This window comes from Echiichthys vipera (assembly GCF_963691815.1).
Source record: "Echiichthys vipera genome assembly, chromosome: 14".
In the NCBI taxonomy this organism is placed as follows: Eukaryota; Metazoa; Chordata; class Actinopteri; order Perciformes; family Trachinidae; genus Echiichthys; species Echiichthys vipera.
In genome coordinates this window covers 28,516,497-28,533,606 of record NC_139839.1, presented here as the reverse complement: position 1 = coordinate 28,533,606, position 17,110 = coordinate 28,516,497, and the positions used below count along the sequence as shown (strand labels likewise).

General features: G+C 41.3%; 1 protein-coding gene across 3 annotated transcripts in view; it reads left to right on the top strand.

Annotated features, from left to right (window-relative positions):
* dlg2 (discs, large homolog 2) overlaps nucleotides 1-17,110 on the top strand; it is a gene marked incomplete at its 5' end in the record, with an annotated part of 390,565 nt that overhangs the window by 172,097 nt on the left and 201,358 nt on the right. Inside the window, one exon of one of the 3 annotated variants that reach the window (XM_083926484.1) lies at nucleotides 161-259. The exons of the other annotated variants lie outside the window; for them this stretch is intronic. Coding sequence (XP_083782610.1) covers nucleotides 161-259 — 99 coding nt within the window. Of the gene's footprint in view, nucleotides 1-160; nucleotides 260-17,110 lie in introns of those variants that run through there. 3 annotated transcript variants of the gene reach the window in all.

Sequence of the window (17,110 nt, the reverse complement as noted above, 5' to 3'; positions counted from 1 at the left end):
TGTGTATGAGCAAAAGCCCGTATGCAAAACCTCGCTCTTATGAAGCGTGAAGCCTCCTTCTAGCTTTCTTATCCATTCCGACTGTAGCTTTTGGTCTTTCTGCCTTAAAGCTCTGTGCTCCTGCAGAGTCCGTCAAGCTGCTTTTTTCTTTTTTTACGGAATGTCTCCCATAGTCAAAAGCCCCGAGTGCACACCAGTGCTGTGCCACTGCAAAGTTGCCTGCACCAACAACACTTTGTCGTTGATGTTTGGATGCAAGGTAGGTTGCAGACCACTCTTTTTGCTTCAGAGGAACACGGTGATGTTGACAGTTTCTCATATTGAGTAGTGGTCGAGGCGCTGACTTCTGAGGATTATCCTGTGTTTCTCTCTGTATTAATGTGTGTTATACCCGATGGAAGAGAAGGACTACACTGGTGGTTCGTCTACTCTATAAGCTAAGAATTGAGAAAAGTATACGGGAAAAAAATCTGAAAGGCAGTTTAGTTTTTCTATCTACAACCCTCAAAGCTGTGTTAATGCTTAGTGGGGCTTAATGGGTGCATATTTAAATAGTTACTGTACATTTCTTCATGCCTTTACTGTCACCCTTCATTTATCATAGTGACAGCTCAGGATTACTCCTCTGCCTTGAATGTGCGTGCATTACACTCCTAGTTATACTTCATCCACAAAATGATCATTGCTTAATGAATTGAAGTCATTTAAATGTGAAAACGTGTGTTTGTAAATGGATGTTTTGATATAGTTTGTTGTTAAGCGCACACCCCTGTTACTTCAATTCATCAAGAATTCTTTCTGTTTGTAATTCTTCATTCACTGTGAAGGCATGTGTAACAAAGTTTTCTTCAAGAATTTAAGCGAGGGTGCATGAACTTGATTGTCTGGCAAGGAATGCATGGTGGTGGGCTGGTATGTCTGCTGCAAGGCTGATGAGAGAAATGGAAAGGTGAGTAGGTAGGGAAGGTCAGGTGATGAAAAATGGCGGCAAAGGGGTTACTGCAGGTGGCTGGTTCTGAAATGACAGGAGAATTAGCATGTGACAGGAAAAAAACAGAGCAGACAACCTGAACGCAGTAATAAGCATGAATACAGTTAGCTGTGCCACAACAAGAATTTGGCTTCAGTGACTTCTTCATGGCTGATTCTAAGAATTATTCACTGCTCTTAGGTTTTCAGACGGTTGGTGACATTTAACAGTAATTATATTAATGACTACATGTAGCTTCTATGGTCTAACCAAGGGTGATGGTTTGCATATGGACTATGGGGACATGTCCATTGGGAGAACATAATCGTCCCTACCAATATGTGAGCAAACTTGTTAGCATTATCTTTGGAATGAAGTCATATTAGATCATTCCGACGTGCCCTCCCAGAGGCTACATCTCCAAGACAACATAGCATGCTAGCATTTGATTGGCTGAAAGGGAGGGGCTAATCTGAAGGCTCACGCCACCTGCAGATGTACTTCCTGCCAGAAATGAAGGGGGAGCGGATCAATGGGCTCCAGTTGTTTAGACTTGTAAAACGTTTGAACTACTGTGGTGTCTTTCCTCTGCTTTCTCTGTGCCCCCCACTTAGAGACAACTTTGCTATTTTTGAGACTGTCTCCAGGATGCTTCCCACTGAAAAGCTTGGGGAAGCGGCTGAGCTACACTTATTAGAGGTGGTAAGGGTAACATTTGTGTGACAATAAACCACACAGTGGTGAGATTTATACCTGATGAGAAGAGTTCTCCAATGAAGAACAGCGCACAGAGAGAATCCCACACAGGCTTCTGTGTCTGTCAGACGGACCATATCAGCAGAGCAATGATGTTATGCACATAGGCGTGGAGATTTTCATTAAAGAACGACTTTATTCTTGTATTATTGTGACATTTTTCCCTCAGAATATTACGTCTATTTATTCTCCAAATCTCAGAGAACAAAGATGGGTTACGTTTTATTTTGAAAGTGCTGAAAGTTTTGAACATGAGCAGAAATCTTGCTGAAACACAATAAAGTCCAGGGTTTATAAATTAATTTAACTAATGTATCAGTGAGGTGAACAAGTGCCACATGCACATTTAAACAGGACAGGAGACTGAACCATGCCTACATGTGTGCTGACTCAGCAGGGATAACATCAATATTTAACAGCAATACAGTCTTCCTGAGAGTTATTGCATTATATTTGTATAGTTTGATTTATCAGCCATGTTTTCATTACATAAATGAAGACAACCATACTGTAAATTTATGCAGAAAAAGCAGAAATTGGTGCAGAAAAAAATCACCCATGTTAAAATGAAACCTACACCCATTGGTCTAACTGTGGCTTCTGATTATTACAGCTTCATGTACATGTTCCTTATAATCATTTCAAATGTGTGCTCATTGCTCTGACTATATAATACAGCTTGAACAGTCAAAATATCCATTGAGGTCTTCAGACCTCTACTGTGTCCCCCCGGCCACTGGAGAATTACTATGGAAAAGTGTTTCCATCAACTACCATCCTCTTTTCATTTTAAAACGAAAGAAGGTGTTGGTCTCAATCTGTCAGTTGCAAGGGAAGTGATCAGAAAGTTTTCAGTGTTTCTGTCTTTGATTGTCTGATTAATCGGTTTTTGTCGCTCCAGTTAAACATTGCTGTGATGTCACTGATTATTTCATTTCCAGTTCCAGCCCATCTCATAATGTAAGGCAAGGCAAGTTTATTTGTATTTGTATTTATTTGTATTCAAAGTGCTTTACATTAACCATTAAAAGCATTTGGGAAAAACAAACGCATTAAACATATAAAAGATTTAAAACACATAAAAGGTCATTTAAAACATGTAAAAGACGGTAACAGTTACAGAAGTTACAGTGCAGTTGCCGCAGACCTGCAGTTTTCTGGAAGTATGTTCCAGATGTGTGGTGCAACTACAGTACATCAAATTCAAGACTATACTAGGACCACAGGATTATTCTATGTAATCCCATAACAGTGAGGCATTTTCCACAGTAACTTGAAAAACACCCAGTGTGGGTACAAAACCCATTGCTCACCTAAAAAGAGTCTGACACACTGAGGCTGAAACTCTTGATACCAACAGAAATGTGTATGTTTGACTATAAAAGCAAGCAAAACAGAGGGCAGGTGCTCTTTCTTTTTCCCATAGCTCAGCTCTCCCTCCTCCTGTCTGTAGGAATTAGGACTGTTGCAGAGAATGGGGGAAGAGACTCTAACTGTAGATATATAAAGCCACAGAAAGAGGTCAGTGCACACAACCGCTTGGAGATTCCACACTAAATCTGCACAGAGGCTCTGAATCTGCCCTCGGCCATGCCAACACACATTTCCATCTCATCTCGATTCTGCTGTAGTGAACATCATAGAGAAGGGATCCTCTCAGCGGAGCATGACAACACCACATGTGAGTGGTGACGCTTTGCACACAGCTCAGCCCGGCCAGCCCCACAGCCCCAGCATATTAGAAACCCTCACGTTGAGGGACATCGCACTGCAGGAGCAGAGTGTACACTGTTTATACTGTGCTGACTTCATCGGGCTAAACCAAGAAATTAACTCATTGTTCATGTTAATCACCAAGAAATATGAAAATAGCCAAATGACTGATGATGAAATAAACGTGGTGGATAATTTTTCAATGCAAATCAACATTTTTGAGCGCTGTGAAGAGTAGCTAATTTGAGATTTCCCCCAGCAGTACATTAAAATACATGACAAGCATTATAGTAGATATTACCATGTATTGATGTTTTAATTAGCATGCAGTCATTTCACTTTATTTGTAGAGCAACAGCAATATACTGTACATGGTTAATTGATTTTGAGGGAATTGGACAGGATAATTACAGTATTTACAGCTTGATGTAGTTAGGTTTTCATATCTTCAGTGATGTTTATTTAAATTGATTCCTTGAACTTCAAATGTGTGTGGAACATGGAACTGTAGAACTGGATTCTCGTTTGAAGTCGATTCCGTAATTTGGTGACTTTGGAATTGTTCTGTTCAGGGGCATAGGAATGAGTTTACCATTTTGGGGGGACACATATAGGAAACCTGACGGATCTGTTAATGGTTACATAAATGTCATAAATTAACTACACTGCAAACCTTCATCTGATCTCTAATACGAAAGCAGTGAAGAATAATAAGGTATAGAAAAATACAGGGTTCGTATAAGTTCTTGAAATCCTTGAAAATGTTTTAATTTTAATGTTGTGTTTTCAAGGTTTGAAAAGTGTTTACATTTTTAAGGAAGTACTTGAAAATGCTTAAAATTGTATCTGCTAGTGTTGCACGGTAAACCGATACTAGAAAGGTACCGCAGTACCCTGCCGTTAGAAACAATATTATTTCATGTTTTATTAGTATCGGTACTTTAAGAACTTTGTGTGACAGCGTGTCTGTGTCTGTGTGTGCAGCTTCTTTCCACTTCCTCACTGTCTGCAGCCAGAGTGGGCGTAGTTTCATAGTGACAGACAGTCACATTGACAGACATACATGAGTGCTCCTGCCGACCGTCCTAGAATTGTTGGAAAAACATAGCCGACAGTGTCAAGCCCACGGAAACCCGTCTGTAAATGTTTTAAATCCATACAGACCAACCTGGAGAAATATGGAGCTGACAGTAATGAAGACCTGTTCAAAGAGTTCAGAGAGCTGCAGGTTAGAGATAACATAAATAATAATAATAATAATATAATAACATAAATATCCCCCGGATGTAGCGTGAAGTCAAATGAGTGTTTATTTAGTGACAAGTGAACTTTTTTCACCATCAGAGTTGGTTGAGGCATTCAGGGGTAAAGCTAACTGTTTAACTGTCCGATGTGGTTCACACATCTCTGTATGCAAATGCAACTTTTACACTGGAAACATTCACTTTACCAACACTTATAAATTAACTATTTTAACTATTTTTTACAGCATGTACATTTTTGTCACCAACATCTATAATACTTTATATTTGTAGAAAATGGTTAGAGCACAGCTCTCCTCCAGGTTGGGTCATTTGTGTTGTACTGTAGTCACTACTGTAGTTTGTAGGGTTTGAACTTTATCAACATGAAGTGCAAATTGCAAATTTCCCCTTTGTAGGAGGAATAAAGGATGATCTTATTTTATTAAATGAACATGTTAAGTAGTTATAATGCTCAGCAGCTTTTACAAAAATGTTTTTTATTTTGACTAGTTAAGTTTAAGTGTTTTAATTCATACAAATAAATAATTTTAAGTTCCACGTTCTGTCATCTAATATTTTATTCCATTACTAAACTTGATAATGTTTTAGTTTATTGCTGTCAGTATCGCTATTGATATATTTTAGGCAGGTATTGTATCAAAGTCATTATTTTGGTATCGTAAAACACAATTTTTTTTCAATAGCTATAGAATAGGAATTTAATCATATTTCTTATCCTTGTTATTACAAAACACAATTTTTGTAGTGTATAGCATAATACCATCTATTTTAACGTGATTTTAAAAAAGTGAAATTATTTTCAATATGTATTTAGTCGTAGAAATATGTAATTTACCATAGCCGAAAGGTGCTGGAAAAGTTTGAAAATGGACCTTGAAAGTGTATGAACCCTGAAAATACTTGGAAAAGCTAGTGCAATAAAATCATGGTTGTTATATTATTGTTTAAATTAAACCGTGTTCACGTCATATCATGTTCAACAAACTAAAATCACCTCCCCCTTTATAGAGCACGTACCTGCAGTAACCGTGCAGCAGGGTTGCCAACCGTCCCTTGAGAAACGGAATCGTCCCGTATTCAGAAACAAAAGTATGCGTCCCGTATTGAGCTGAAAAGGGACGCACTTTGTCCCGTATTACCGTGAGAATAAAAAATAGTATGTAAACTGTCAATAGAATGAATGAATAAATGGTGCCTTATGAGAAAATTTACGGTAAACTTATTCTCAGCCTCTCCTGCTCTGTGACCAATGAGCTGACAGCACACTCACACACTTGTATGATGATCCAGAATCCTGCTCATCTCATTGGTCGAGGTATCGTTGCTTGCGAAGAAGATACCGGAAGTCAACAAAACAGCATGGACGGCAGTAATGCCGACAGTACTTTACAGATCTCGGGCGGTACATCTTCTAGCAGCAATGCAACTACTCCTCCGAGAGAAAAAACAGAAAAGAATGCAAAAATACCAAGAGGAATGGTTAGAAGGAAAAACATGGGTGGAAAAAGTGCACAATAACATCTATTAAGCGCACTGCGCTGTGACTTTTCCCATAGCCCATGGTGGACTAACTGACCTAAAGCAACAGGCTTCCAAAGGGACACCAAAACTAGGGGAACCCGAGACCAATCTATTGTCCACCAGGCAACGCCAGAGGCAGATATGATATGGAAATAATGATTTCAACACTCTGGTTAAGGTTAATATGGGAAAGTACAATGAATGCATGAACTGTATGGAGAAATATATAACAATATTATTTTCTAAAAATAAATAATCGACATCAAACTAATACATAGATGAATAACAATAATTAATAATAATGAATTAAAGGAGAGCTCATTGTCACTCTAAATGATGAAATGTCTTGCTCAGAGTTTTACTCTGTGGCACTGAAAGACAAACTCAGCTCAGAAGAAGTACAGACGGCAAAAAACAATAAACTGACTACAACTGTAGGCTACAGTCACGGCCTTTTAGGCACAAGTGTTTTTTGTTTTTTTAAGTTTTACTCAGACTTTATATCGGCACTTTTCTTGTTGCATTAATTGTGTACTATGTTCTGCTTTGTGTTGTTTTATATCAATTTATACAGTTTTAAGTTAAGCAGGAAAGATATTTATTATATTTATTTTATTTTACCATTAATTTGTTATTTTTTTTATAAGAAATGCTGATAATTATTTATTTTCTGTGTGTTTATATCACTCAAATATGCATCTAATTCAATTCAGGTTTGAGTCAAATGGGCAGCTGTGGCTTGGTGGCAGAGTGGGTCGTCCTCTGTTCGAGAGATTGGTGGTTCGATCCCCATCTCCCCCTGGTCCACATGTCGAAGTGTCCTTGGGCAAGACACTGAACCCGGAATTGCTCCCCGTGCTGCGCATGGGTGTGTAAATGTGGTGTGAATGGTTAGATCAGATTAGATGGTATGTAGATGTCCACTGCCATCAGTGTGAATGTCTGTGTGAATGGGTGAATGTGACAGACACTGTGAAGTGCCTTGAGTAGTCAGATGACTAGAAAGGCGCTATAGAAGTACAAGTCCATTACCATTTACCAAATAGTAAAAAATATCGCTTCTCATAAACAAAAAAGGGCTAAAAAGATTCACTATGCCAGGGAAAATGAAGGCAGCCAGGCCAGCCGGCCCTGCCAATAAGGTGTCCCTTGTTTGTTTGTTTTTCCCTACTGTGCAGTGCTGGCTCTCCCTGGATCACCCTCACCAGTGTCATCACTGATACCGTTTTTAGTGTCAAATCGCTATTGTTCGTTACGTTACTGAAAAGTCTGCCATATTTTCGCTAGTCACGTAAATAGTTATACACCGTTTACCTGGCAAGAGTGTTGAGTAACAACATCAGCTCAACATCAACACGTCTAAGGTTAGACAGGAAATAGAATGATTCTCCTGGAAAAATTATTACCAACCGTCATTTCCTCTCTTTCCTTTCTTCCCCATGAGAAAGAAATCACTTAAACTGAGCTGCTACTGTCTTTCCGCCACTCTCCGGCCTCAGTCTGCGGCTTCCAAATAGTCTGGGCCGGTGACAGGACATTGTGTTGCGCTTTCAAAATAAAAGCATTCGATTTCAAAATCGAATATTTTTCTCATCCACGGTATAATTTACTGCGATTTCCCAGCTTGGGATCAATAAAGTATTTCTATTCCACTTATGGTTGGGACAAAAATTAACGTCTCCAATATTGGAGAGTACACCCCCCCCCCCCCCCAGCCGTCTGTCAGGTGACACATTCTGTCTGAAAAAAAAAAACCTGACATTAATGTTCAAGTGACTACATTAAGCTTCTGAATACAACAACCTGAAGGTACATTCTAGTCCTTCAGTTGCTGATTTTAGCTGTTGCACATTTTTTTGGAAAAGAAATGTACAGATCATATATTTTTCAAGTTCCCATTTCCTGCTACATTTTTTTATTTGAGCTTATTTATTTTATTATTTGAAAGTTGCCTTCAGTTCTGCGTTGTTAATCTGTTATTAATGTTAGACTACCGGACCTGTTACATTTTAAAATGTAAGTTCTACCAATATTTAGACTACTTTGTTTTATAGTTTTGGTTCAAAAAAAGTAAGAAAAGTTTCAATAATGTTTCTATATGCTGTGAATTAAAATCTGCAAAAATCGGCAAAGGCAGGTTAGACTCTACAAAATTGTCAATCGGGATCGGCCAAGCATTACTTATTCACACGATGGCCTATAATTTCTGTCTCTACATGGTCACGGATTTACACACTTTCTGATGCACGCACACCAGCGGACAGAGAGCGGGCATTGAAAATATACATTACATTAAATTACACTGCATACATCTTAGACATTATTTATTAAAGGGAAATAAAATAATTTATTCTCACCGCAGGATTCACACACACCAAACAATACTCCAGTAGTGCTCCGCACTCTTCTGATATGGTTGAGTAACCAGATCATGGGTGACTTTACCCAGTGCTGTAGTCTTTCCCTCACACAGTATTCTGTAGGTCACTGGGCTTCTCTCAGGCTTGCAGTAAAAAGGCCTTGGATTGCTACAGTAGATATTATTTTTTAGCTCCCAGCCTTCCTTTATCTACTTGCTTAGTTCAAACATTCCACCTCATTATGGCAATTCTGCTGTTATCAGTGCATTGTGGCTAGGCCAGTGTCAATAAATACAGTAATTTCTTTTCTACATCTGGAAAAGGAATTTTTTTTTAACAAAGAGCGATCCTCCAGTACCTCTCCTATGTGTCCTTAGCCCCTCTCTTCATACAGGAACTGCATGAGTATTAGTCATTTATTTTAATCATGTTGATCATGACTCTGATCCTGTCAAATTCTATGTGAATTACCGTCCTGTTTTTTTGCAAATTTGTGAGCCTGTAAAGCCAATTGAAATGACATACTGTGATTTGAAGCTCTACCTACCTAAAAACACATGAGCTTGAATTAGTTTGTGTGTTTTAGCTTCACTAAGCAGAAAGCTGAACTATTAGCAACATTTTCTCTCCCTCTCTGAAACACTTTATAGATATTGACGCGTGTTTTATGTGTTTATTGTCAGACTCTCTTCTAGACTATTTTTGAGGTCCTTAAGTCTGAGGTTATTATGGAAGTTTGGCCCAATGACGCAGAAAAGAACCTGCCTACGCCAGCTTTAACTTTGATATATTTTTGTGTTAGTATGAGAAAGATAGTGATGGATTTTATTCAATCATACTCATTACTGATCTTCAACCTCTTATCTGGGGTCGAGTCGCAGGGGCAGCAGCTCTAGACCCCAAACTTCCCTTTCCCAGGCCACATGAACCAGCTCTGACTGGGGGTTCCCGAGGCGTTCCCAGGCCAGTGTGGAGATATAATCTCTCCACCTGGTCTTGGGTCTTCCCCGAGGCCTCCTCCCAGCTGGACGTGCCTCGAACACCTCCCTAGGGAGGCAGCCAGGGGGCATCCTTACTAGATGCCCGAACCACCTCAACTGGCTCCTTTCAACGCAAAGGAGCAGCGGCTCCACTCCGAGTTCCTCACGGATGGCTGACTTCTCACCCTATCTCTAAGGGAGTCTCCAGCCACCCTCCTGAGAAGACCCATTTTGGCCGCTTGTACCCGTGACATTGTTCTTTCGGTCATGACCCATCTTTCATGACCATGAGTGAGGATAGGAACAAAGATTTTTCGTCACGACAGTGCAGTAGAGAGACTGTAATACCGCCCCCTGCTGCTCTGATTCTCGGGCCAAACTGATGCTCCAATGTTGCCTCACTTGTGAGCAAGATCCCAAGGTACTTGAACTCCTTCACTTGGGGTAAGGACTCATTCCCTACCCGGAGTAAGCAATCCACCGGTTTCCTGCTGAGAGCCATGGCCTCAGATTAAGAGGTGCTGATCCTCATCCCAGCAGTTTCACACTCAGCTGCGAAGCGATCCATTGAGTGCTGAAGGTCACTGACCGACGATGCCATCAGGACCACATCATCTGGAAAAAGCAGAGAAGAGATCCTCAGCCCACCGAACTGCAACCCCTCCCCACCACGACTACGCCTCAGAGTGTACAGAGATTGGATGTCCCACAGAAGTGTCCCCCTCACCCCATACACCTCCCGCAGTATCTCCCGAGGGAACCGGTCATATGCCTTCTCCAGAACCACAAAGCACATGTAGACCGCATGGGCATACTCCCAGGCCCCCTCCAGGATCCTTGCGAGAGTGAAGAGCTGGTCCGTTTTTCCACATCCAGGACATAATTCGCATTGTTCCCCTTCAATCTGAGGTTCGACTATAGGACGAATTCTCCTTTAGAGCACCTTGGAGTAGACTTTACCAGAGAGGCTGAGTACAGTGATACCCCTGTAATTGGCACACACTCTCTGGTCCCCCCTTTTAAACAGGGGAACCACCACCCCTGTCTGCCACTCCCTAGGCACTGTCCCAGACTTCCATCCAATGTTGAAGAGGCGTGTCAACCAAGACAGCCCCTCTCAACCCAAAGCTTTCAGCATATCTGGACGAATCTCATCAATCCCTGGGGCTTTGCCGCTGTGGAGTTGTTTGACTACCTCAGTGACTTCAGCCAGAGATATTTACAATGATCATCCATCAGCCTCCAGCTTTGCCTCTTCAAAAGAGGCCATGTTAGTTGGATAATGGAGAAGTGTTCCTTCCACCGCCCGATTACCTCATCAGTTGAGGTCACCAGCGTCCCGTCCTTACTGTAAACAGCTTGGACGGTTCCCAGGTTCCCCCTCCTGAGGTGCAGAATGGTTTTCCAGAAGCACCTTGGTGCCGCCCAAAAGGCCTTCTCCATGACTTCTCTGAACTTCTCCCACAATAAGTGACAATTGAGAGTGATTACATTTGTATATTTTAGGATAAAACTACACCTTTTAAAATAGAGAAGAGGTTGGTTGTTTGTTTGTTTTTGTTACACTGGTCTGTTAAGCTGAGTGTGGCATCTGTGATTCCCTCACTCTCAATCACGTGAATTCATGATGTATTTCTGTAACAATTTCTCTTTTGGGTCCTGAGCTGAGAAAGCTGTAGGAACTCCTGGACTATACTACGTTCACACTGCAGGTCTTAATGCACAATTCCGATTTATTGCTCAAAACCGATTTTTTGTTTGTCTGTTCAAATTACATCTTTAAATGTGGCCAATCTACGGATTGCTGTGTGAAGCTCTACTGCCTATACAGCCCTTTGGCGGATAGACACGGCTTGTGTCTTCGTATGTTGAGAGGCTGAGAACAAGTGAGCGTACAATGTACTCTTTGTTTGTGTGTGTTGTTGTAGCTATGTTTAGAAAAATCTGTTTGACTCATAGATGTTCAGACTTGGAACATTTCTCTGACTGCAGTTGTACAATGTGTTTCTCATATTGACAGGAAATTAATTCCTCATTATGATTTGATTTATCAGTGAAGTTTGGAATCAGGATGAGGTTTAAGCTAAAGCTTGGCATGTAATGGTGAGAGAACAGTGGTGTAACAGAGAACCAGTATCCTGGACAGGCAAGAGGTGGGACCATTGTCTTAATAAAACTGCATGTTTGTTACTCACTACAGTATGAATTAATTAGCTACAATTACTGCTAACTGCCTTTACTCTGAATTGAAAGAAGATGATGATTTTAATGCATATATATGCTGATATGATAAGAAAAGTTTAAAAATGTTTTAACGAAAGTTACAAATAAGTTTGGGTGCTCCTGCTGTCTCTAACACTCACTATTAAAAGGAGAAAGAAGAGAAACATGGGAGTTGAATGAGATGTACGTATTTTTTATCAGTATGGCTCTATGTATGTTAGGATGTTTTTCTGCCTGTCCATCGTTTTGGTCTTTTCGTTCAGATTTTGGATGGATTACCATGACTTTTTATACAGACATTCATGGTACCCAGAGTATGACTCCTATGCCTTTGGTGATCCCCTGGTTTGGAGTGAAATTTCTCAGCAACTATTGAAAGGATTGCCATGACATTTGATGCAGGCCTTTATGGTCCTCAAAGAATGAATCCCCATGACTACAGCCAAAGCTATCAGTGGATTAAGGAATTAGTTGAGCAATACGGATGCATCAATTTTGATTAGGATATTTTTTTTAAATTATAAGAATTTACTGGATTCAAATATTATTATATATAATAAATATTTGTTGATTTTCTTTGTTTTCTTTTAAAGTAAACTGAATATCTTGTGGATTTGGTCCTGTTGACAAAAATAGCAAACTTAACACATCAACTTGCATTTAGGGAAAGTTTTGTGGGTGTTTTTCATTGATTTATGTTTAAACCATTAATCAAGTTCTAGAGTGAAGCCACTCTCCCTTTATAGCCTTTGAGGTTCACATTTGTGATCTTGAGCGAAACAGCTTGACAAATATTTGATGGATTGAAATTTGTTTAATTCATGTTCCCCTCATGATGAATTGCAATCACTCTCATTTTTTTTTTATCTCACGTGACTTTGTTAGGAAACAATCTGAAAAATGATGATTTTCCGGTTTCAGAAACCATTGATGCCGACTTCAAAAATGCAATCTCCTGGCTTCAAAACGGTACTCCGTTTGCCCACATGGGCGTTGAAGTACTCAAAACAATGGGTGCCTCCACTGTAGCTACGTTAATCTTCATATCCATTGTGTCAGATCACTCAGACCACATGTTGCTGATGAAATGAAAACAGGGACAGTCAAAGTCCAGTTTTGCAATAATCTTCGACAAATTGTTTGTTTTTTCGCTCTCACACGCAAACTAGTTGTTGCACTTGTGACAAACATTGTCAGCAACAATTTTAATAAAGTGTGATCACACTTTTGAACGTTGAAGCTCCCAACTGCACCGTGTGTCAGAGCTCTCATGCAGTCTAATTATAATAATTTAGCCCGGGGCTGTTACCAAGTTCCGGTAGGCGGCTATCTGTCCCTATAAACTAGCTTACTTCCGTTGGTGCCATTGACAACAAAAATGTCAGTAGAGGTCAAAGTAGCCTAAGGTTATTCACATTTTCTCTCTAGTAAGAAACATTTCATATCTGAACAATTAAATATATAGGGCTTTGAAAGAATATCAATAAGAAGAATTTAACCCTTACTGTTTTCTCTCTGGTAGCTGTGTCTGATCCCACAACACTAGGCTGCCCGCAGATGTCACTAAGTGAACCTGCTTAGCCAAGCTTAACCTGCTCATGCGTTGGTCAATGCCAATAATTCAAAACAGCAGAAATCTAACCCTATTAATCGGCCGGCCTCTAACTGTCACGATCTTGCTGCAGGACTGAGTGGGATGCATTCAGCCCACAGCAGCTTCAGACTCTTCTGTTGGGTTCGTTAATTGATTAACTGAATGGGCGCATGCAGCGACCGGCAGTGAGTTTGTCTGAGAAGTTGGCGTCCTCGTGTCAGTGTTTTATGTTTTTATACTTTTAAGTCGTTGTTTTTATTTATCAATTTATGCTGCAACTACATTAAAGTATACTTGGTGCTGGGATACCCTCTTCCCCGTCATTTTGTGGACATTTTTTCACCTGTTGCTGCTGATCATCGAGGCTATTGACCAGAGCAGGTTGCAGTACACCAGGGATGAGCTAATGCAGCTAAACTTGCCACATGCAGCTTGCGTTACAGGTATCACAGAGCTACCAGACTTTATCTGGGAAGAGGTTTTAAAGCGTACCGTTTTGATAGGAGAACCACTATTAGGAGAAGCAGTTTATAGCGCTGTGGAAAAAACTGCAGCCATTGTCCACTATCGGAGCCAAGTTCTGCCAATTCCGATAGTTTGTAAAACGTCCTATCGGCGTGGATTAATAGACAAAAACGATTAATCGGTCGACTTCTACTTTGCATAACCCATTATTCTCTGAGTCTGTTGTATCTACTTATTACTCTGTCATTCTCCGTGTGTACGCATTGACTTTGAGAGGCACAATCTTCCTCTTTTCTTATATGATTTGATCAAATGTTGCCTTGACACCAGGGTTCATCGCCAAATTCACATTGCTGTAAATTGAGGGTTGTGAGTCTCTCACCTTAAATGATACAACCATGTTGGTGTATGTTGGAGTGCTGCTGTAATAATGATTTAATTTGATTCAAAGTGTAAATGCCAATGGAGCATTGTCTTCCTATACAAATAGTATATCTTCTGTTTTTGTTTGTCACAGATACCTGTGTGTAACCGTGTCATGGGACGATGATGATGTTGCTTGGCCCACCCATCTGTCACTACCTCTGTGTTTACATTTGTTTCAGTTTGTGATCACCCTGGCCACATCTGTCCTGCATGATCTGGCATCTGTTGTGTAGAACTGTACAGCGCAGGCACCCAACATACTGAATGTGCCAATACCTTCTCAGCCTCCTGCTGGTTTTTGCTTCTGTATAGCAGTTTTCTACATGGCCCTAAAGTGTAAACCACAGCAGCAATTCACACAATACAACAGCAATTCACACAATGAATAAAATGGTTTTACCAGCGCATATTTTGGGTTGATAGTGTGAAAGTAGAGGCAGAAGTTCAATTCAATTCAATTCAATTTTATTTATAATGTCAAATCATAACAAAAGTTATCTCAGGACACTTTACAGACTAGGTATAGACCACACTCAAGGACTTATTTAAGATTAACATAGACCCAACAATTCGCCCGTAGAGTACGGTGGCAATGAAAACCTTCCCTATAACAGGCAGGAACGTCGGAAAGACCCAGCTCTGTGGAGGACGGCCATCTGTCTTGACAGATGGCCGTTGGGGTGGAAGAAAAGGGGAGAGGAAGAGAGAAAGACAAAGACAGACAAAAGACAGAGAGACTGACACACTTCCAGAGATGCAAGCAACCAAAGAGTAACAGTAACTATAATGATGATGATGATGATGATGAAGCCCTTTATTTGTCACTAGTCACAAGTACCAGCGAAATTGCAGCGCCACCTGTCCAAACATACATGTACATACAATGTGACAGAGGGGTAGACAGGACAGGAGGCAGGATTGGATTGAGAAAGTTACAGCATAACATGAGGAGAGGGAGGAGAGAAAAAAAAGGCAACCCCCAGACTGTACTCCAGAGGGAGTGCAGTGTGGGAACAGGAAAAAAACACCTCAGCAACAAAAGCACATAATCACTCTTACAACAGAAAAACTCAAGACTAGCAACAGGGAGGGGGTGAGGGTGGGGGGTGTAACCCAGGAGACAGCACCCACCCGGACCTGCAGCCATATTCGGCGCTGGTCACGGACCCGTCTGTCTCACTGGGGGGGTACAAAGCTGCAGAGACGTGGGAGAGGGGGAGGAGGGTGGATGCATATCTGTATAAATGTATAATGTCACTGTATGTGTGAGCCTGGGTCGTCACCCCGCCCGGCGTCACAGCCTCGGTGCCTCAGTCTGATCCAACGGAGACGGCCTTGATCATGACCCAGGCAGAGTCAACAATCAGCAGGTGTCTGTGGGAGGTGGGGGAAGGAATGAAGAGCGTCTCACTGCAGTGTTCTCCAGGGGAGATGTTGTTCCAGCAGCAGCCTTGGCCAAGGCCACTGCTGGTTGGGGAGGCCGAAAAGGATAAGATTGGGGTTGTTTGGGTTTGGGACGAGCAGCCACATTCCAATGTCGCGGCTACTCTCTTTGTCCATTCTGGTCAGCAATACGATCCACTTTCCTTTGCAAAGCCATGAGCGTCTCCTTGATGGTACCCACATCGCGGCTCAAGTTGTCCACGTTGCAAAGCCACAGTCTGAGTGCCCATGACTCGCACCCGCCTCAATCATTCCAGGCAGCCATGTGGGGCTCTTGGCAGCTGCCATGGATTCCCGAATTCTCTGATAAACCAGGCCCGTGCCTATTCCAATCAGCAGGGAAGTTGTTATCACGGTTCCGAATAGGTAGATGTCTTCGACGTCCTCCACAGAAAGAGCCGCCAGGCACACGACCCGCCACCTCTCCCACGCGTCCATCGTGTAGCCAGCTGCAAACGTTCCGGCAGGACAGTCAGGTTCCCCCGAACCCGGGCTTCTCGTCGAGAAGATGGTGTCAATAGCGTGCAGAGACCAGTTGATCAATTCCATGATTCTTTAGGTTCGGAGAGCAGTGCGGAGAGAGTCTCTCAAAAGAAATACATAAGACAGAAGACTAGACGAGACAAGAGAAGCAAAGCAGGGAAAGATAAGGGAGAGGAGGGAAGGAAAAATGCGACCGCCTCCGCTGAGAGCCAAAGAGAGTGAGTGAGAGTAATAATATCTATAGTCATGTGAATATGACTCACATGTTATGGCAGTTTATACAGCGGAATAGTAGGAACAAGCACATCTAAGGTGATAGAATATGAAAATGATAATAATTATGGCAAACATGATCAATGATGAGTAGCGGCAATAGCAGCTATGGTACAGCGAGACATACCACTGATGGTGTTTTTATGGCTACAAATTTTATAATTTATAAGACTAGTGACAGTATATATGACTAATAGTTATAGAAGTAGCAGGAAGCGTCATGCAGGACCATGGCAGCAGGCACCACCACGATCAGCAGAGATCTGCGAGATGACAAAGCACAAACAACTCCGGGGAAGAAGTTGAATTAGTAACATGCATTGATGAGACATGAATGATACAGACAGAGAGGAGGGAAGGTCAGAGTATTAGGAAAAATTTTCTGGTTTGATCGACAAATATAATTGTGTAACATCAGCATAGCAAATGAAAATTCATGGAGTGCTTCCTTATAATATTTCCTAAGGGAAGCATATATAAGGTGAATAGAATTGGTCCAAGGACAGAACCCTTTGGGACTCCGTCACTGACTTTTCCTTTGCACAGTAGCTTACCTTTCCCCTTAATTTTGTTTTAAGTCAAGAACGGTTAGTTGTTGTAGATGACAGGACAGTGCAACCAATCAGGACGAGGATCAA